Source organism: Sabethes cyaneus, chromosome 3 (assembly GCF_943734655.1).
Source record: "Sabethes cyaneus chromosome 3, idSabCyanKW18_F2, whole genome shotgun sequence".
NCBI lineage: Eukaryota > Metazoa > Arthropoda > Insecta > Diptera > Culicidae > Sabethes > Sabethes cyaneus.
In genome coordinates this window covers 179,728,929-179,751,863 of record NC_071355.1, presented here as the reverse complement: position 1 = coordinate 179,751,863, position 22,935 = coordinate 179,728,929, and the positions used below count along the sequence as shown (strand labels likewise).

At 39.0% G+C, this 22,935-nt stretch overlaps 1 protein-coding gene across 1 annotated transcript in view; it reads left to right on the top strand.

The window, feature by feature from the left end:
- The window catches only part of LOC128740456 (probable G-protein coupled receptor CG31760), a 42,431-nt gene extending 23,722 nt beyond the window's left edge, over positions 1-18,709 (top strand). Inside the window, exons 7-11 of the mRNA XM_053835997.1 lie at positions 4,675-5,083; positions 5,752-5,960; positions 7,037-7,286; positions 7,433-7,698; positions 18,631-18,709. Of these exons, the coding sequence (XP_053691972.1) occupies positions 4,675-5,083; positions 5,752-5,960; positions 7,037-7,286; positions 7,433-7,698; positions 18,631-18,709 (1,213 nt within the window). The remainder of the gene's footprint in view (positions 1-4,674; positions 5,084-5,751; positions 5,961-7,036; positions 7,287-7,432; positions 7,699-18,630) is intronic.
- The last annotated feature ends 4,226 nt before the right edge of the window (positions 18,710-22,935 follow it).

Below are 22,935 nucleotides of genomic sequence, written 5' to 3'. Positions count from 1 at the left end.
CTATCACGAAACAGAAATGGGAATTCGAACAACATTTCCGAAAAATTTTTCTTTCGTTTTTGTCTTTTTTTTTCGTAGATTTTTGCATGGAAAATAATAACGTATATATTAAAAGCAAGAATAGATTTGGTTTTCACGTTTAAACTTTAAGTAAAAATGCCTCAAATCAATATTTTTTTTGCTCAATTAAAAGAATCTCATTGTTTTTTTTTCGCCCCCCCCCCCCTTCAGGGGCCCAACACCGGAAGGACAAAAACTTTATAAAATATTTGTAACGACCTAACTAAGTTTTCGAATTTTTTATTTTTTCATTTCCATATTTCTTAACTTTTTGATTTTCTGAATGTCAGTTTTTTTATCCCATTATATCTAATTTTTTAGCATAGCGATTTTTTGATATTCTGATTTTCTGATTATGTTATTTTTTAATGTTTTGTTTCCCTGATTGTCGATTGATTGATATGTTCTCGTTTTATAATTTTCAACGTTTCTCTGTTTTCCTGGCCTTATTTTCTAATGTTCTTATTGTCTAATTTTCTGTTTTTCAATTTTTATAATGTTCTGATGTTTGATTCTCTTCTAATTTTTAATTTCGTGATTCTCCTTTTTTCTTTTCATTATCTGCTTTTTAAAATTTTCAGACGGTTTACTTTTCTAATTTTCTAAATTTCTAATTTTCTGAATTTCAAATTGTCTAATTTTCTGCAACTTTTTTCATCTTGATATCGATTTATGTTGGTCAAGTCATTTTGTACTTCATGTGAGGGAATAAATATGTTTTTGTGAGAAGAAACATTAGAAGAGCTATGAAAATTTTTTTCATCAACCAAATATGGTTCCATTTGATTAATTGGTTCTCGAGTTATGAGGAAATTTGTATTTCATTTGTATAGGAGCCCCCGCTCCAAAAGTAGGGAGAAGTTTCAATTCACCATAGAAAAAATTCTTGTCTCCGAAAACATCCACATGTCAAATTTGGTTCCATTTGCTTGATTAGTTCTCGAGTTATGAGGAAATTTGTATTTCATTTGTATGGAAGCCCCCCCTCTTAAAAGGGAGAGGAGTCATTATTCCCTTCCTATGGAGGGGAGGGGTCCCAATTCACCATAGAAAAAAAATTGCCTCCTAAAACACCCACATGCCAAATTTGGTTCCAGTTGTTTGATTAGTTCTGGAGTTATGAGGAAATTTGCATTTCATTCGTATGGGAGCCTCCCCCCTCCTAAAAAGGTAAGGGGTCCTAATTCATCATAGAAAAAAATCATGCTTCCAAAAACACCTACATGCCGAATATGGTTCCATTTAATTAATTGGTTCTCGAGTTATGAGGAAATTTGTATTTCATTTGTATAGGAGCCCCCCCCCCCCTCCTAAAGTGGGGATAGGTTTCAATTCACCATAGAAAAAATTCTTGCCTCCAAAAACCTCCACATGTCAAATTTGGTTCCATTTGCTTGATTAGTTCTTGAGTTATAAGGAAAATTGCCTTTCATTTGTATGGGAGTCCCCTCCCATCTTGAAGGAGGGAGGGGTCATAATTTCCCTCCTAAAGAGGGGAGGAGTGTCAATTCACCATAGAAAAAATTCTTGTCTCCTAAAACAGCCACATGCCAAATTTTGTTCTATTTACTTGACTCGCTCTCGAGTTATGCAGAAATTTGTATTTCATTTGTATGGGAGCCCCCCCCTCTTAGTGGTGGGAGGGGTCTCTAACCATCATAAGAACCTTCTCCGGCCCCAAAAACCCTTACAAGCAAATTTTCACGCCTATCGGTTCAGCAGTTTTCGATTCTATAAGGAACATACGGGCAGACAGACAGAAATCCAGTTTTAAAAGTATAGATTTGCATGGGAGCCCCCCACCCCGCTTAATGGGGGGAGAAGTCTCTAATCATCATAAGAACCTTCCTCGGCCCCAGTAGTTTTCGATTCTGTAAGGAACCTACGGGCAGACAGACAGACAGACAGGACACATTCCAGCGTTAGGGGACACAATTAGCAACCATTTTTACTGTGTAAATTGAGCCTTGTTTTGCCAAATTTTTAGCAAAAAGCTTGTAAAATTGTCGACTAAAAGGGGACTTTAGTTTCCAGTTGTAATGCCAGGGATGTGGTTCGAAAGGAACTGATCGGCGGGATGGGCATGGTGTCCCGTAAAGCTGAAATATGTCACAGACAGACAGACAGAAATCCATTTTTACGGGTATAGATTTGTATGGGAGCCCCCCCCCCTCTTAGTGGGGGGAGAGGTCTCTAACCATCATAAGTACCTTCCCTGGCCCCAAATTTTCACGCCGATCGGTTCAGTTGTTTTAGATTCTATAAGGAACATAACGGATAGACAGACAGACAGAAATCCATTTTTATAGGTATAGATTTTTCTGGCTTTCTATTTTATACCTTACATCATCTTATTTTATGCATTTAATATTTTAATAAATTCTGATATTCAAATTTTCTGATTTCAAGATTTTCAGAATTTATGATTTGTTGATAAGTTTATTTTTTAATTTGTAATTTTTTGATTTTCTGACGCTCCGATTTTATAATTCGTTTATTTTCTGATTTTTATATTTCCTAATGTTTTATTTTCTGATTGTTTTAGCTTTCTGATAGTAACGTTGAAATTTAAGAAAGCATCGATTGTCGATTCGATACTAATAACAGAAAAAATCGATATTTCGATGATATCATTCTCTTAGCATATTTTAAGCCCCGGACATGTCAGATCATCACTGATGGTCCGCGCCGTTGAAGGTCCAGGAACTTTATTGATGATGGCAGGTTGTTAATCGGCATTTAATCGGACCATTCCACTTGATCAACACTAGCGACTAACTAAATACTCTTCGATTCTGTCCAAATACGTCGATACTTGAAAAATATCGAATAGTTCACATCGATTCAAAATTATTAAGTGTCGCGAAAAAAGGTCCATTTCGATTCATTATCGATAGTATCGTAACTTCACTACTGTCTGATTTACCGCTTTCTTTCGACCTTCTGATTTTCAAATGGTTAAATTTTCAATATTTCAGATTTTTAGATTTTTTGATTCATTATCTGTTTTTCGATTTTCTGGTTTATTAAATTTATGGTATGCTGATTTACTGATTTTTGATTTTCTTTTTTTTTCTGATTCTTTGACCTTCTAAATTTACAATTTTTTGTCCGTTTGTTTTGCTAATTGTCTGATTTACTGATTTTCCGCTTTTCTGAATTCCTCGATTCTTGGTTTTTTGTTTTGTTCTTTTTCGATTTTTTACAAGTTTAGTTTTTAATTATTTGATTCTCTGATTTCCAGTTTTCTGCCAATTTTCAAATTGTTAGATTTCAGTATTTCAAAATTTTAGATTTTTTGATTTTCTCGTTTTATTTTTCGTTTTTAGTTTAATATTTACAAATTTTCTGATCCCCGATTCCTTACTTGCTGGTTTTTCGTTTCCCCAAATTGTTCATTGGTAATTCTTATCTTTATTTTCAGATTTTTTGATTTTGTATAAGGCCATTAAAAATATTTTATAAAGTTTTTGTCCTTCCGGTGTTCGGCCACTGAAGGGGGGAGGGCGAAAAAAAAACAAAGTGAATTTTTTAATCGAACAAAAAAAATGGAAATGGAAAACATGGATTTTAATAATTTTTATTTAAGGTTTAAACGTGAAAAACGTTCTTGCTTATAATATATACGTTATTATTTTCTATGCAAAAATATACGAAAAAAGACAAAAACGAAGGAAAATTTTTTTGGACGATTTTCGGAAATTCCATTGTTCGAATTTCCATTTCTGTTTCGTGCTAGAAGCGTTAATTCAACACGGAGACTCATTTTTCGAGTTTTTCAGACTGTAGAGCCCCCAGACAATTGATTTTATAAAAAGAAATTTAACTCATATCCTACAAATTATTTTTTTGCCCCCCGATTTTTCAAGCCAATTTCCATGGGGAGGGTGACAAAAACTTTAAATATGATTTGCAATGGCCTAATTTTGATCTTCTAATTTTTTCGTGTTCATAATTTTTTGGAAATGCAGATTTTGATTTTGAGATTTATAGTCTATTTTTTGATTCTCTTAATTTCTATTGTCATTATTCCAATGATTTATAATTTTTCCTTTGTTAATTTGGAAATTCCTTGATTCTTTTTCGTTTTTAGCAACGTTTTTTCAACTTTCCTTTTTTTCTGGTGTTTCTGTTTTGTGACTTCTAAATTTTTTGATCGTATTTTTTTTTAATGTTATAGTTTTTCAGTTTATTTTATTTTTTTCATTTTCGTAATCCTAGATCTTTGATTCTTGGTATGTTTGAGTCTTCCATTCTCTTGTTCATCCGCTGATTTTTTGATCATTTTTTGTATTCAGAATTTTGGGGTTTAGATTTTATGATGTACAAATGTCTTGAGGTATATTATAACTCACTGACATTTTTAGTATTCCACAATAAAGATTTTCTTAACAAAGATATAAAATTTAAAAAAATTAAAAATACAAAATGAAAAATGTAAAATGTAGAACGAAAAATGAAAATGAAAAAGGAAAAATGGCATGTGAAAAATGAAGAATGAGAGACGTAAAATGAAAAATGAAGAATGCAAAATAAAAAAATTAAATGTGAACCTTTTGATTAAAAAAACGTTGATATGCAACACCAAAAATAATTTATTTTCGATTACCACAGGACTACGCTGCTAACATTCTCGGTGATGTGCGCCGGTTTTACCGTAGTTCTCGCACTCTACATGTACCAGTACCGTAAGGTCAAGGTATTCAAAGTGGCCAGTCCAATTTTCCTGACCATCACCCTGCTGGGTTGTGCCTTCATGTATTTAGAGATGGCTGCCATCTTTCCAATTCTGGACACTTACTCGTGCATTGCCACAAAGTGGACACGTCATATGGGCTTCTGCGTAACTTACACCGCCCTGCTAATGAAGACCTGGAGGGTTTCGTTGACCTATCGCGTTAAATCAGCACATAAAGTTAAACTTACGGATAAGCAACTGCTCCAGTGGATGGTTCCAATACTTTTGGTGATGCTAATTTTCCTGGGTACCTGGACCCTGTCGGCGCCACCATTCGCAGAGAAGGTGAGTACTAAGAAATGTTCAATTCTCAAATGTGAAAATTTACTGCAGAAAAAAATCGTGCTTATCGAGCAATTGATTTGATCTCTTACTGACGTTGTAAAATTGATTTAAATTGTATTTTTTCAGTACACCTACTTAGTCTAAATGGCGTGTTCTACGCTTCAATCTTCCAAGACAGAAGCTCTGAAGCAACAGTATCTTTTCTTCGCAAAAAAACATAGACGTATATATCGTTTTATTTGATGGCTCTCCAGAGACAAATTGTTTGAATGTTGCGACAATTTTATTGTTGCGCAGTTAATACGTTTGGTTCCCTCAAGTGTTTCAATGATGTAGTCTGAAATTTGATTTAATTTACTGTTACAAGCGAAGTCATGTATATAAATACAAGTCTGTAATTAGTCATGCAGATAATACAGTAGCAGAATTTCCCATTATTCCTTGCATTACTGACACCTCATCGGTCCGAAACTAGATTATCTATAATCCATTGTGGTAAGCACGATTTCATTCGTAAAACAACAGCATATGCGAATGTAGATTATGCTAAACTGGACTGCTGAATCTCTGGTATTTATCTTAACTAGTCAATTAATCTTGGTATAACTTTCTATCTCTCCCTCTCTCTCTCCATGAAACAAACCACATCATACGCCCACAACACATAGATTGTCGACAAGAACGGGCTAATATTCAAACAATGCTCGTACAACTGGTGGGACCACAGTCTGGCCATCGGGGAGGTGCTGTTCCTAGCCTGGGGCATCCGGGTGTGCTACAACGTACGCAATGCTGAATCACTGTACAACGAGGCGCGGCTCATTTCGTATGCCATCTACAATATCGCGCTGGTAAACACCACCATGGTCGCATTTCAGTAAGTATCCTGCGGGCTTACCATTGTCTATAATAATAGTGTACTTTTAAATCCTTGTCACTTCGCTGCCTGATGCATCTATTCATGCTTTTAATGTAAATCAGGGCGAAACCACAGAAGCTGGTTCATAATTTATAGTTTATTATGGTCGTTTTTTTTTTCAAGTTAAGAAATAACAAACATAGACTTTGAATAAATCAAAACTACTTAATTCAAATCTATTTTCAATGCCAACTGCTGGTGTTATAAACAAATGTACCACACTGCAAACATGATCACCAGAGAAGCTATCTTGCAAACGTTTATATGTCACCTTTGACGTCAAGTTTGTCTCACGTTTAAGTGAAAGCTTGTTGAGCTGTTAAAACTTTTTATTTTGCTTTCAAGATTCTGGCGGAGGTGAAAAGAATTGTGTGGCACATGGCACGTGCTAACAAGTCTCTGAATGCTTTTCACTGAAGTTGTTCTTCTGGCCAAGAAAGCGGAGCATTGTTGTACGTCTCTCTCAAGAGATTTGTCCTTCACCATAGATTCAACAGACATTGCAACCCACTATTATTATGCATACAGAACAATTGCGTGACTATTGAATTTAATAGTACAAGCTTGCCATTTAAGGAGAAGGACAGGGCGTTATAACAAAGATTTAATTGGTATCAAGCTGTTGCTTGACTAGACTGAAAATGCTTCAAACCACCAAACTAATCAATGTTTCAAACCTTTTTAATGATGATTTGAAATTGAAGTCAACAAAATATTCAGCAAAAACTGGTGCAACTAATTGCATAATTATAAACTGATTATTCTTTACTCAGTAGTTAAGTAAATGACAGATTCATTGAACTTGGGACTATGTTCAGAGAAATCAAATACCAGTATGATAGCTGCACCGTAATCCTCCAAATAGATTCAAATCGTCAGCTGACGATTTTCCACTTGCATAATTACAACCATTTTCACCCACACCCATACGAGACGGTGAAACATTCACCAGATCGACATAAGCGGCGACCGCATTCCGCTTCAGAAGTTTTCCCTTTAATCTTCTCTCAATGTGTGTGTTTGTACACTTACAGCTTATTTATCTTTCCCCAAGCGGGGCCAGATATTAAATACCTGTTGGGTTTCATTCGAACTCAGCTTAGCACATCCGTAACGATAGCACTGGTATTTGGCCCGAAAGTCCTACGGATACTGCGAGGACAGGGAGATCAGTGGGATCAGCGGGCCCGGAAACGGGGCATAACCGCATCGTTTTCGCTCAACGGCATCGGACTGGTCCCCGAGGAAACCGCAGATTTGTACCAGGAGAACGAAGAACTGAAGGTAGTTAGCACGCTCCAATTCCGTTGTCACGACAAGCGGTGCAATACAAAGAACATTTCCTACGTTTCTCATTCTTTGTTTTTTTTTTCTGCATTTTTTTTTCTTGTCTCGTTCACTGTTTGATCCTGATAAACTTTTCTCCCAAGGAAGAAATTCAGAAACTCGCTGCTCAAATTGAATTCATGAAGATTGTTCATATGGAAATGAACAATCGCCACCTCAAGCCGAAACCGGGTGGCTACTTTACACTGAAGAGCCCCCTCGGGAAAAGCATCGGTGGCAGTGGACTGCACTCGTCCTACAAGCATAAACATCCGCCGAAGGAGGATTCGCTCAAGGAAAACAGTGGGATCACCGAGGACGGACACAGCGGCAGCAACAGCTGCTACTCCGGGACGGCCAATTCGATAGGGTGAGTATTGTAGATTTAGTTTGTATAACACATTCGAATAATATTCAAAACCACTAGTGTAGTTGGTATGCCAAGTGCATTGAATGTGAATTTTGATGCATTTCAATGTACAAACCAATTGTTTTTACTGGTTCCTATGAGAATGCTATTCTATGAGAGTACTATCTAATATTGCGCTTGACGACGATCGGTATCGTTTGGAAATACTTGGTCTTGGTAAAAGACACGCTCGAAATCAGCCGCAAGTTTATAGACTGGCTGCCACCACTTCCAAATTGCAATCACTCATCCAACTTAATTTGGTTTGTTTCCGCTGTTAAAATGAATTTCCTACATTTTTTCATCCAACCTACTACCTTCACGCCCTTTAAGCTCCTCCCCAGCCCCTTTGCATTGCATTGCGCCGGCTGAAAACCTAATAGCAGCTTCCGTTTTGTACAAGAAGTGACGTTAAAAACTTGTGCATCTAGGGCGCGACGTGGATTTTGATATATTTCGCTTGCTTTCCATCTCTCCCATTAAACTACGAGAACGAAAATACTAGAATCTAACTAAAACTAACTGTACTCGTACCTGTTTCCACTTCTACTCCGTCTTTTTAGCACACGTTCAGCGTTACAAGTTTACAAATTGACAGAGAACATGGCGTTCGCTTTTCGATGCAAATTATGGAGGCGCATTATTATTAATTAATTACGGTTGCAACCGTCGTCGATGCAAGCGACAGTTTTACCATTTAACCAAAATGATAAAGTGAGCGATTGATTGATTAAATCGATACGTTACGAACTTCACCGAAAAATTTACCAATTTTCAAATCTTATGACTTTCGTTTTCGGACTCACATGGTTGGTTACGTTTTCGCTACAATATTGCTGATAAATGAGGCAAAATCCATAGGAAAAAGAGATGTATTCGGTTTTAACTTGCTAGACCAGATCCTTAAAATATTATGGAGGAAAAAGATAAATTGATGCCTGCTAATAAATGCCAGAATAAGGAAAAGGCCCATGCCCACAACAAATCAACAAGTCTAATGTCAAAAGAACGAAACTATCTATATCTTTTTAATATGCTTGCTTTTAAGAGCTTATTTAGTTGAATTATTTTATCGCTCTTCAATTACAATTTGCAATGAAGCCATAAGCATTTTTGAAAATAAAACAAGAAGTAAGAGACCAGATTTTTTTTTGAATTTGTTTCTCGATAGTAACGAACTTCCACTTCGTACAATCGCTCTTTGTATTTACTTTTATTCGTGGTTTCCGTCTTTCATTTGCATCGCCGACGATCCTCATCCTCAATATACACCATCTTCATGATTAAAAACCGTGGACATGAATCTCGCTTGGAAGCTTTAATTCGAAAAATGAAAGAAATCTTTCATGTTTTCGAAAAGACTACCAGAATCAACCAGGTTGAAACGAATTTTCCGGACATTTTCAGGTTAACTTCGATTTTACAGGTATTAACCAACCTTTCGTGTCCGCAAACAAGGCAAGAGAATACTTGTTTCTGCTCTCCGGTTCGATAAATAAGTATTGTTTGAATGGAACAGGATAAAATGCAAATGCACATGAAACAGGTCATAATTACACAAGTATATTTTCTTTTACGTACAATCTTCACAACACGATCTCGTCGATAACCAAACCAGACAATAACCGTGCATCAAATGCGTTATGATGCAGAGTGCACTGCGAATGTGTTGTCGTACCAAAGACGAACCATTCGTAATAACAACATGTGCTATAGAAAATAAACCTGCGAATGTTTTTAAAAGATAGGGTTTTTTTATAAACTATGAATGTAGTTTTACGAATATTTAAAAAAAAAATACGAAATTATGTTCTCAGAGTATAAAAGTATTTAAAAAGTTTTCTTGATTATTCTCAAGTACTTAAACTAACAAATTGATCTGATAGAGCAGTCCAGCAGGAAATAACTTTCACTCGATTTGTTTACATTTTCGTCCTTTTGAAAAGTTGGTGCCTATTCTAAAGAAAATTTGGACCTCTCCTCTTGTATCTTCTTATTTTGACCTCTTACCCCCTTGACAGTGTTATCCACTTTTTGTCAATTTTTCTATGAGCATCCCATCATGCCAAGCTTGGTTTGCTTGAGTTTGATTGAGAAAAATCCAGGTGTTGCGGAGGTATGGCGGAATATACATACAGAACGGGCTCCCAGCACTCTTGTATCACAATCAGATACGCATCTGTGTTCCTACGTATATGCATCTGTATAATGGAAAAGAAACAAAATCGTTTTTCGTTATTTTGACCGCCCCCTGTAGCGCCTCTCCCCTCTTTTCGGAACCTTCCCACCCTTGTCACCCAACCACATATACAACTGCACTCGGTCCAAATGCAAAAGGGACGCAACCCTTTTACTTATTTCGAGACATTTTTGTTCATATACACTTTGCGTTACCATTGTTTCAGTGATAATTTAGTTCCAAGTTTCATTGTGTTTATGTCCAGGGATACCACATATAATTCTGTGTTTTTTGTTGGAAAAACCTTTCCATCTGTACAGCGAGGAAAAATATCTATGCAAATATCTGCCAAATGCAAACCAATGAGAATGAAAGAGACGGAGAGTCATTTGCTGACTATTTCCGTCTCTTTCACTCTCATGTAAAAGTTCTGTGAAATTTTCAAAAAATCTGTATTCTATGCATACAGATTCTGTACGGGCGATTTCTTTCAAATATCTGTTAAACCCAGAATAATCTGTGCATGTGACAACCCTGTTTATGTCATGTGTTAACAGCTGTTAAATATACTTTAATTACCTAAATATGAATTTTTAATGAAATAAGTTTACGTCTCTGTCTCAGTCTTACTTCCAGTGTCCCAGTGGCCCAATCTCAGTGTCCCAGCTCCAGAGTTTTAATACCAATCCTCAATTCGAACGTCCCATTTCCAGCCCCAGTTACAGTCCCACAGTCCCAGTCCCAGTCCCAGTCCCAGTCCCAGTCCCAGTCCCAGTCCCAGTCCCAGTCCCAGTCCCAGTCCCAGTCCCAGTCCCAGTCCCAGTCCCAGTCCCAGTCCCAGTCCCAGTCCCAGTCCCAGTCCCAGTCCCAGTCCCAGTCCCAGTCCCAGTCCCAGTCCCAGTCCCAGTCCCAGTCCCAGTCCCAGTCCCAGTCCCAGTCCCAGTCCCAGTCCCAGTCCCAGTCCCAGTCCCAGTCCCAGTCCCAGTCCCAGTCCCAGTCCCAGTCCCAGTCCCAGTCCCAGTCCCAGTCCCAGTCCCAGTCCCAGTCCCAGTCCCAGTCCCAGTCCCAGTCCCAGTCCCAGTCCCAGTCCCAGTCCCAGTCCCAGTCCCAGTCCCAGTCCCAGTCCCAGTCCCAGTCCCAGTCCCAGTCCCAGTCCCAGTCCCAGTCCCAGTCCCAGTCCCAGTCCCAGTCCCAGTCCCAGTCCCAGTCCCAGTCCCAGTCCCAGTCCCAGTCCCAGTCCCAGTCCCAGTCCCAGTCCCAGTCCCAGTCCCAGTCCCAGTCCCAGTCCCAGTCCCAGTCCCAGTCCCAGTCCCAGTCCCAGTCCCAGTCCCAGTCCCAGTCCCAGTCCCAGTCCCAGTCCCAGTCCCAGTCCCAGTCCCAGTCCCAGTCCCAGTCCCAGTCCCAGTCCCAGTCCCAGTCCCAGTCCCAGTCCCAGTCCCAGTCCCAGTCCCAGTCCCAGTCCCAGTCCCAGTCCCAGTCCCAGTCCCAGTCCCAGTCCCAGTCCCAGTCCCAGTCCCAGTCCCAGTCCCAGTCCCAGTCCCAGTCCCAGTCCCAGTCCCAGTCCCAGTCCCAGTCCCAGTCCCAGTCCCAGTCCCAGTCCCAGTCCCAGTCCCAGTCCCAGTCCCAGTCCCAGTCCCAGTCCCAGTCCCAGTCCCAGTCCCAGTCCCAGTCCCAGTCCCAGTCCCAGTCCCAGTCCCAGTCCCAGTCCCAGTCCCAGTCCCAGTCCCAGTCCCAGTCCCAGTCCCAGTCCCAGTCCCAGTCCCAGTCCCAGTCCCAGTCCCAGTCCCAGTCCCAGTCCCAGTCCCAGTCCCAGTCCTAATCCCAGTCCCAGCGTCTCAGTTTCATTTTTATTCCCACAGCCATTGCCATTCCCAAACCCAGTCCCTTTCCCAGTAAATGGTGTCCCACATCAAATTGCTTCACGGAAAAACGCTGTACAAAATTATCCGTTGAGTATTTTCTCTTATTGGGTATAAGTAGTTTAGAGTATATTGTTTACACTATATTCTTATTACTATCAGTTTTCGAAAATCGGAAAAAATGGCGTCACCCGAAAAGTAACGTCGCGAATTGATTTTGCGCAAGCACCTGGAAAATCTTACAACTTTCTCATCGCGACATCAGAAAACAACTCGGATTCGTGCAATCAACAGTGAGTTGTGTTATTAAACGTTACTACGAAACCATCGAACGGAAAGAGAAATGCGGTCATAATGGTTGTTCTATTAGTGATAAAGATCACAAGCGCGTCATGAACGCGTTTAAGCGTAATCTCCAGTCAGGGATGTGACCAAAAAGTTGAATCTGTCCAAGTCTTTCCTTCAGAGAGTCGAGGACCGGGAGAGACTATCATACATACAAACTGCAGAAAGCTCCAATTAGTGACGAACGTCAAAATACGATGGGAAAGTCACAGGCCCGGAAACTGTAACACAGATACTGACCAAGCCTCATTGTCTCATAATGGATGATGAGAGTTACGTCAATGCAGACTTCCGGCAGTTTCCGGGGCTGTTCTTTACCGCCCAGCACAAGTTTGATGTTCCGGAGGAAGTAAGGAAGCAGAAACTTTCAAAGTTTGCCAAGAAATATATTATTTGGCAAGCGAACTGCTCATATAGCAAACGGAGTGCGCCGTTCGTGACTACCGGGACTGTAAACGGGCAGATCTACCTCAAGGAGTGTCTACAAAAGCGTCTGCTTACGCTGCCCTACTATCTTCTGACCGGAGCTAAGCTTCGTTCCACTATTTGAAGGATGTCCTGGAGTGGTACGAAGCCAACGGGGTCACTTTCGTACCCTACGACATGAGCCTCCCTAACGCACCAGAAGTAAGGCCCATCGAAAAATACTGGGCTATTATGAAGTAGGTACTATGGAAGCATCCCAAGGAGGTCAAATCTGAGGAAGACATGAAACATGAAAGAAAAGGTGGGTTTTCGTGCAGAAGACACTGCAGCAGATGTTGTGCAGAACCTTATGAGTCAAGCGGAAGGTGCGAGCATACGGTTATGGTATTAAAGTTGAATGAAATAAATATACCAAAAGCTTACTAATGGGCTACAGTTTATTGTCTGAAGGTTTGAAAAAGATCGGTCAATTAGGTAATTTTCTACAGCGTTTTTTCCCGTTATGCAATTTAATGTGGGACACCCTTCAGTCCCACTCCCAGGCTCAGTGTTCCAGTTCCAATGTCACAGTTCCATTTCCAGTGTCTCAATCCCAGTTCTAACGTCCCAGTCTTAGTCTCAGTCTCAGTCTAAGCCCCATTCCCATACCTAGTCCCAGTTACCGTTTTCAAGCCCCAGTGTCCCAGCTCTAGTGTCCCCGTTCCATTGTCACTGTCCCAGTGGCCCAGTATCAGTATCTCAGCCCTATTATTACAGTTCCGGTGTCCCAGTGTCCCAGTCTCAATGTCTCAGTCCAAGTCCTCTGTTCCAATGTCCCAGTATTAGTCCCAGTCGCAGTCCCACTCCCAGTTTCAGTCCCATATTTAGTGTAAAATTCCGGTGTCCTAAGTCCAGTGCACCAAGTCTAATGTACCATGTCCAGTGTCCCATACTTAGTCGAATGTAAACAAAAGTCTAATAGCTTACACCTCTTAATGGAACGCAATTTCAACTTAATGCGTTAATGTTCAAAATACTTTAACAACCTATTATTATAAAAAGCGTTTGAGTTCCTATCACATACCCAAGCAACAAAAGAACAGTTTCATGGAGATTTTTTATAATTTATAATAGTTTTAAAATGGCAACTTATACATTATTTTTGAATTCTTTTCCTTTTGACACTTTAACTGCAAATGTTAAATTGTTTTTAGCAACACCTTGACGATAAATAAAGTGTCACAAAACTTAACGGCTTTATGATCGGCAAATTGTTTCGCAATATAACAATCAGGGGTTGTTAAATCTACTGATCGGTGACATAAATTTGAATACATTTTACATTTTTTCTTGCGACATGTCATGCGACATATTTCTAGCATACACGCATCAAAAAAATTTTCATGATACCGATGACATTTTCAAACCTCGTTGGCATTTACCAGTCAAAAATGCATAAGTGGTAAATTCGGATCATTTCTATACTGCGACAAAAAGTCACGACGAAAAATTCAACCGTTTCGGTCTCTTATAATGATATAGCCCGCAAGCTATTTTTATAAATGCCAAATCAAAACTTTTGCTATTATAAGAGCCGTTCTAATAATGGCCAAGAAACTCAATGATAGGGTACGGGAGGGTATTTTCAGCCTATTAACCGATTGCTTCTAGTTTTTCAGCCTAGGCCTAGTTCTAGCAAAGGAACAGGTGGTTTGGACAAAAAAAAACAGGATATTACTTACATTCTTGAGAAAACAGTTATAACATGTTAAAGTTGTATATCGGTATAATATTTATTTAGCAAAAGAAAAGGAAAATGAGCTGAATTTAGATGTAGACTGTACCCTCCCGTACACAGACAAGCCATCACCATGTTATATTGTTCTCTTCACAATTAACGCTATTTTATATTCATAATTTCATAATTCATGAAAAAAGTTTTTGCTTTTATTTTAGTATTTGTGTTGCTTTAAATGCTTTTGTGATATGACTATTTCATTTTAATTTATTCTTTGAAGTACTTTACAATAACCTTTTTTTATAACCTTTGCAAGGGAAAGTCTATTAGACAATTTCTGCTCTTCATGAGCTTTTGGCGAAAACATTGGAAACAATAATGCTTTATGTTTAAGGTCAGACATAATCCATTACACTTAAAAGTGGTCTGAGATAGGACGAAATTCGGCAATCCCAGGAGAATTACGTGAGCGTATGATGCTATAAGTTAAAAGCAAACTATTAGTACTTTTTTCTGGGTTCCAGTAAATCAGTAATGTTTTTGCATGAAAACGTGACTGTTAATTAAATTTTATAAGTGAACTTATCTGATAAGTTGGCAACCGGCGAATTCAAACAGTTACGAATAACATCAATTAAATTCGAAAAAATGGACCGCTATAGCTATAATTGATAATGCGCCTCCATCAATTGCAAGAAAAAGCGGTTTGAAAGATCAAAAATTATTTTCGAGAATCATGAAAGGCGGAATGGCCCTAAAGTTTCGAGTGGCACCAAATTTCACGAAATTAACCAAATACCAAACAGTTTATTTATCAATGTTTTGAAACGAAAGTTGGAAAACTTTCAGTAGCCTTTGAACAGCCCAGAAATGTTGAGGTAAAGTTTTCTGCGATATTCGAAGCATAATTAATAACATTACATTTGTCTCCCTTCTGAATCAAATGTGAAGAACATTAAAGAAAATTGGCTTAAGGGGTCTGTGAACCAGCACTTAACTACAGTCATCCCAGTATTATGGGCCAGTTAAGCATGATGCTGCTACAAAATTATCGGTAGAAACACAGATTTAAATAATTTACAGATTATTTATAACTTAATTGGTTATAAATATACCATAGTTTGATGTTCTGTAGGCAATCTTGCTCAAAAATTACACACTTTTTTGCAGAACAACAGAATGTGAGCATATTCCATTCCCAGTATTATGGGTCACTTTTAAACCTGGTCAGAATTACGGGTCAATGCTCCCAGTATTATGGGTCAGTAAAACAAAACTGGTTTTTTCCTAAAATTAAAAAAGAAGAAAACTTATCCAATTGAATTCTGCTACGTATATTTTATTCACGACAGGTACGTATTTCGCCTACGACTTGCAGGCTTCCTCAGTGTCTACTAAGACGCTCCAAAAACTTCAGTCAAAACTGGTTTTATTCAAAGAAAGGCGAGGCACATGTGTGTGTGTGGATGGGTTGCGGGTGTGTGGGTGCGTGGGTGTGTAGTTCTCGCGATTTAGTGTTCTTGTACTGTACTCAGCAACTGTCTGAGTGAGTTGAGATTAGAATCAATTTTAGCTTCTTCTTCAGGAAGCTCATCAAACTGATTCAATCTATGACGGATGGTACTCAGCGCTGTGTTCGGATTTCGAGTAGATTGTCAAGTTCATTCTAATCACGCAGAGGACTTCATCAAGGTGATGGTCTCCAGGATAGCACATGGCAAACCAAGTATACAAAAGGCGGCTAATGCTATCCGAATACGATAAGCAGGACAAGTTGCAAGAACGCCGAACAACTACCTGCAAAGTATTTGCCTCACATCCGGTAGGAATAAGACGACCAGGGGTGCAGCGAGCAAGATGGTTAGACTAGGTGGAGCGAGTCTGAGAAATTGGAGAGCGTTGGCCCACAACCGAGTGCATTGGAGAAACTTTGTTCATCAGGCTCTGTCTTAGAAAGGCAAGCCAACTAAGTAAAGTCAGTAAGTCCAAGAAGAAGGAAAGTATTTGGTCCTGGCTTATTAGTTTTGGGTGGTTTCCAAAAATAGCGCGGAACTGTACTGTACGGTAGATTATAATCCTTTGCAACTTCCCGAATTTTTTCGGTTTGTCGTGCTAGATCAAGAGCGTAATGCAAGATATCAAGATCATAGAGCTTCGATTTCTGTATATGTATTCAGCACGTTGCAGTTACCACTGCTAAAGCATATGCGTTACTAGGCTTCGTCAAAAGGAATACGCAGCAATTCGATGATGTTTATTGCCTGAAGTCTCTCTACTGCGCGATTGTACGTAGTATTTTGGAGTACGGAGCGATAGTGTGTCCATGCTGTCCAGATCAATCGGATTGAACGAATCCAGCGACAATTCATCCGGTATGCCTTGCGAAGGCTGCCCTGGGATGATTCAATTCATTTGCCTCCGTACGAACATCGATGCGCTCTTATACGTCTGCCCACGCTGGAAAACAGGAGAAGTTTGCTGCAACGTTTATTTGTCTTCGATCTTCTTGGAAACAATATTGACTGTCCGGAACTGCTGGAGCGGCTTCAAATCAATGTACCACCTAGGCTTACCCGTCGATCAGATTTCTTTCGGCTTCCAATGCATCGCACTCTATTTGGCCAGAACAATCCTATTGATGTGTGTTGTCGTGAATTCAATGTAGTGTCTGACTCTTATGATTTTAATATTAGTAGAATGACTTTTAAATTTAGAATAAGTATATATTAGCAACTGTCTGCGCGATACTATCGAAGACTAGTAATATATTTATTTTCCTTGCACGCTTTTTTCGTTTTTCTGAGAAAAAAAATTACAATTATAGTCAAAAACAGCGAATACTGTTGATCTATATGGCTGACCCATAATACTGGGAAAAGTCAATTTTGCTCCCAGTATTATGGGCCATTGTTTAATTTCATATATTAAAGTGGAAAATGCATTTTTCTAGGTGGTTTCACCGTAATTCTATGAATACATACCTATTCCCTCGATTGCCATCCATTTTACACCCAGACACACAAATTTACGCCGCTATTTAGCTTATAATTCACGACCGAATTTTTATAACAACCGCAAAAATAACAACAAATCGACAGTCGCTTGGAGCCAACTGACAACTATAGGAAAATTAAAAAAATTAACGCATCGGAACTGAGTGTATTGCTGTCAACCATGCAGCAGAATGTTGCTGCTATCTATTGAACTCATACTCGATAGATAAATATTAATTTGTTACGTATAAAACTAACGTAAAGTATAGACTGGCCCATAATACTGGGTGGCCCATAATACTGGGGTGACTGTATTTGAACAAAATCAATGAAGGCACCTGAATCGTAAAACCTAGTGAATATGATAGAGTTAAATTAATTCTTAAAGAAGTTATAATAATGAAGGCCATGTATGAATTCGACTGTCATTTAATCAAATGGTAACGAAACGAACGAAAAGAATCGTAAAAATCAATTCATTGCCTTATTCTTTCCCAAGCTGCTGCATCGTTAATCACAACAGTCGCTATAAAATAAATTTTATTGGGGCAATATGAACCAAGCACTATTTACAGCAGCCACGCAGACAGTGCATAATTTTATGAGCGAAACGCAAAGCTACGTAAAACTCAATACTTACCGGAATTCAACAAGATTAACCGACATTTTATAAAGATAAAAACAAAAATATTATTATCCGTATCGAAATTTTTATTTAGCTTCGCACACAACTCGGGAAAGCTAAAAAAATTAAATCTCGCTTTATTCAGTGTAGAGATGAATTTTTTTAAAAATCTTTTTATTGCACCATTAATTTTATTTATATTGCACCCAATCTTAATGGCACGGCAACTCTCCGTTCGACGACGCAATATCCAAAACACAACCTGCTCGGTAGTAATGTTTGATAAATCGGTTCACATTAGCAGCTGTAGTATGGGCGATAAACTTCGCAAAATGAAACAATTTCGACATTATTGAGCGAGCCTGTTCCTGTTACCGGCAAATTGGCAACCAACGAAAGATAACCGGAAAGCGACAAATTAACGTAATGAAACGATTTATTTCTCGTTTACTTCAGACTTATCCTGATAACAATTAGGATATTGTGCTTTACCTTAAGTTGTGATAGTAAAGCTTTATTAAAAATCCTAGTCCTTTCCAAAATAGAGATTACGGAGAAAATTTATTATGTAATGTAGTTTAAATCAACCACAAAATATCAAAGCTTTAAAGCTCTTATTAAACAATTTTCTCTGAATCCTTATGTGTATGCTGCGACCGTCATGCTAACAAACTCCTACACTCCATTACTAGTCCCAACCACTGAAATGTGTCGTTTTATTTCCATTCCACTTGTCACTCTATGTTTAGCTACCCATCATCACTGCAGCAGCAGCAGCAACAGCAGCAGCAGCAGCAGTCACAATCTAACGGAACCGAAAGGGTATGACATGGCTACCGAGGTGGACGAGATTGCTCATCAAGCCCCATCGCAGTAACCATGACCCCGCCTGTAACCCCGAATCCCGGACCTTCTGAACAGTCGAGCTTTTCCCCTTCATCGTCCGCTATCATTTGTCCATCGTCTTCGTCTCCAGCATGTACCGCCACCGACAGCACTAATCATAACAATAGAATAAACATGAATTACAACCTTTTCGAGCGCAACTGGGCGAAAGAGAGCAGTCCAGTTGGCTCCGGTGGTGACTGTAGTAGCAGTAAGAGCCGCTTCAACAACTATAATAATAACCCATCGGAAACGGACGATGGTGGACAGATAGATCCATCACGCAGCGAAGATCACGAGCATCGTTGTAATCGGATAAATAACAATTTTGTAGATCCGGAAGCCGAGAAAATCCCTACACCTGACGATCACATAACATCCTCCAGCTTGACTCTCAATCCAACAGCAACACCGACCAGTACCAGCACTGAATCACCCAGCAATGCCGTTGACAGTAGAATCCCAGTTTATGTCTAAATTATCGACCACGCGATTACGTTCCGTGGCCATTAAAAGAAACGATGTGTACCACGATGAGAAGCGTAAAAAATTCACTGAACCGCACGTCACGCCATCAGCCAGTGTATCCTTCTGTGTGGTGTGAACTGATCCCCCAAGCGAAAAATAGCATTGCTATCATTCCAACACTCTTCGAGAACTGAATCACCACCCACCACACCACCTCGGCATCGGCAGAAGAAAGCTCCGTTCGGGCGACAAAAAGGGACAGTCGCACTTGGAAAAAAGGCGCTTACAATAATAAAGAAAAATGACCGCAAAAGTAGTACACGGTCGTCGACTTGAATGGTGAGACAATACAGGGAAAATTGCTGGTCCTATTTTGAAGGGAATTTCCCACTGCCCAACAATCTTACAACAGAAGGTAAGTCAAAGATTGTGCGTTAAGTTAAACTGTAAAATATTAGGACAAAATTTTGCCTATATTTCACATTATAATTAATCTTCGAACATTTCAAATCGCTGAACATACCTTCTATAATTGGTTTAAATGCTACAACATGATAGTACAATTTTCAAGTACTTTTCCAATTAGGCGTCGGTGCAAGGTGTTTCTTCCCAAGCTTTCGCTCGTTTATTTCACGTCCATTCGAAAATGTACTCGAGTATTATTCTACCCTTCCTGGAATACGCAGATAGTAAAGTCGTCCGGAAGCGCAAAATAACAGCCAACCCCGTTTTGTCCTTTCATATCAAAATAGGTCTGATGTTGATAATGACGATGGCAGCAACGACGACAATAGTGATTATATTTATATAAAATTCAGGCCGTTTGGGTCACTGAAACGGAAGCGAAGCACTTTAGCGACAAAAATGATGTTCTTTAATTTTACAATCACTATTACTATAGACTGCCTAAACAAGTACATTTGAAAACTATTCTGTTGCGTCTTTCATAGAAATAAACATTGGGAACAATTTCTAACATTTATTGAATAACTAGGTCGAGCCCGAATCTTACGATCCGGAAAGTATAAATGCCTGCTAAGAAAACTGCTGATACATTCCCGTGTCTGTGTTTTCAATCTTGTTTGTATATTTTCAATGCTTTGTAGTTCTTTGAGCTTGTTCGTTGTTTGAACTTTAAATGAATTTTATTTACATCACGGCATGCGAAGATCTTTCGATTACAATAACATAGCTCTAAGATGTTGTTGTACATAGAAAAACGGCCTGAGAACGTAATTTCTATTTAGTTTTTATGCTCGTATTGGGTTTTATTTAACTAAATTAAAACATCCCTGCCACTGACGCACTGACATCCCAAGTAACAATTTGGGTTTTATTACACTCTTAGGATGGCATTTAAGACCAAAATTGGTCATTGAAACCGCCATTAGAGTATAATAAAACTCACATTGTTGCTTGGGATAACACATAGAAGAAATTCTTTGAAAAACATCTTCCTACACATTAGAGATGGTCGGGTAGCGGAAAATTTGTCCGAAACCCGCACCCGTACCCGTACCCGCCGGGTTCGGGTCGGGTTCGGGTATTGAAAAAAAATAATTTGCGGGTTCGGGTCGGGTACGGGTTCCTAATTTTTGTTTTTGAAACCGGGTACGGGTTGGGTCGGATATTTCTATTGACCACATTTAACACTAAAGATGGTCGGGTACCCGGGCCCGTCCCGTACCCGTCGGGTTGCGGTCGGGTTCGGGTATCAAAAATAACAAACTTGCGGGTTCGGGTCGGGTACGGGTTTTTAATTTTTTCGTTGATCGGGTACGGGTCGGGTTCGGGTATTCAAATTTTCATACCCGACCATCTCTACTACACATCCCGCTTGGACACTAACACCACTGACGAACTGACATGACACATAGCAGAAAATTCTTCAAAAACCATCGTCTTACACATTTTTCTTGCACACTAGCGCCCTCTGTTTTGCATGTTGCGGAGTAGCTTGCATTTGCAGGGTTTTACACTGTAGGTTTTTTTTACATTTGCAGGGTATAATACTACAGGTTTTTCACATTTGTATGGTTTTATACTGGAAACCCGAAGCAACACTCACGCGCCGCGGTGTGGACATGTTGCGAAACATGCTTTTTTGAAAAATAAGTTGTTTTTGAATGGACGATGGAATTAACGCGAGTGTCTCGTCTGATTGTCTGTGCTAACACCCTTTGTAACACACGCTACGAAGCAACTTATATTTGTAGGGTCTTCACATCTGACAGTTTTATACTCAACAGTCGAAGCAATACGTGTTACGGCTTTTTGTTTGTGATTTTAATTCATCGTGTAAATCTACGTAAATAAACCACCGAACTTGAAACGTGAGCGACAAAGTTAACTTCGCCTATGCAACACCCTATAACAGCAATATAGAAATTGTTAACAGTTACCGGTCGCATACGCATACTTCGCCGCGTATACGTACGTCACGGTGCTCCAAATAGCGTTATTATCAAAAAAAATTCTCCATGAAATCTGAGTACACCAGCCGATTTGTAGCACTTACCACTATATTTGGGTGAAATTTTAAAAAAATCGTAGGCACGGTTTTGGAGATAAGCCCTTTTAAAATGAAAAGAGCATAAATCATAAGCAAATTGACGCAATAGCTATACAAATACGCTTGTTTAGTGCGCACAAGAGTACCAAATATCGGTAGAAGTATTTTAATATTTTTGAGATATGCTGCATGCAATATAATGGAAATATAAATGATTTAATGAGTTTTGAATAATAATAATAAATTATTATGTAAAGTCGCTTGCCACTCATTAAAGAAGGCTACAAGCCGTTTTGGCTCGGACTCTAGTGAGTGGCAAGCTTTAGACATAAAATATTGTAGTATTAAAAGGAGTTTTTCAATTTTTTCTCGTATATTAATGAATTTTGCTTTAATTAACTGCATATTTGTGAATATGTGTAGAGTAAAGAGGGGCAAAAGTGTGATTCAATGGTTTATCAGTGCAGATTGTCCGTAATTTGACCACATTTATATGAATAGTCGAATACTGAGATAGCTTAAATCTATCGTAAACATTTGTTGTTTATAAAGCATAATTGCTGAATTAAGTGTAAATGTTACTTTGGAGCGGTTTTGATGTAATATTTCGTTATATGGCAAATACGGCTCCTATTGATATAGAGGCTATTGCTTGTTGAAACATTGCAGCAGCGTTTCGCATCACTCAAATACCTTTTTTAAAAATTCGGTGAAAGAAATTCTCAAAATATATTTCTATTTCCATAATTTGATCAAACCCCTTAAAACGTCTTGTAGGGCAAAAATGCGATTCACGGGCGGAGCAAAAGTGCGATTCATGGACAAGTTTTTTTTTTGTTAGATTATAGTCACTTTAACCAGCTTGGGTCATTCGTGATTTCTGCGGGGTTGGGATTTGAACCCAGGTCCTCAGCGTGAGAGGCGTGAATGCTAACCACTACGCCGGGATTGACCCCTCATGGACAAGTAAATAATGCGTTAGTAATTATGAATTGGATTCAAACGAACTTTTGCCACGCTAGTGGGCATTTTTATTTTTTGTAAAACTTTCCTACGATTTCCTTCGTGATTATCCGTTAAAGTAAGGTGGCGCATAAGTGCGACATTTAAAGTTGTCTTCAATTTTCATGAAATAAAGCACAGTAAACTATATTTAATATTGCTGTAACAACTCAACATCTTTACATTC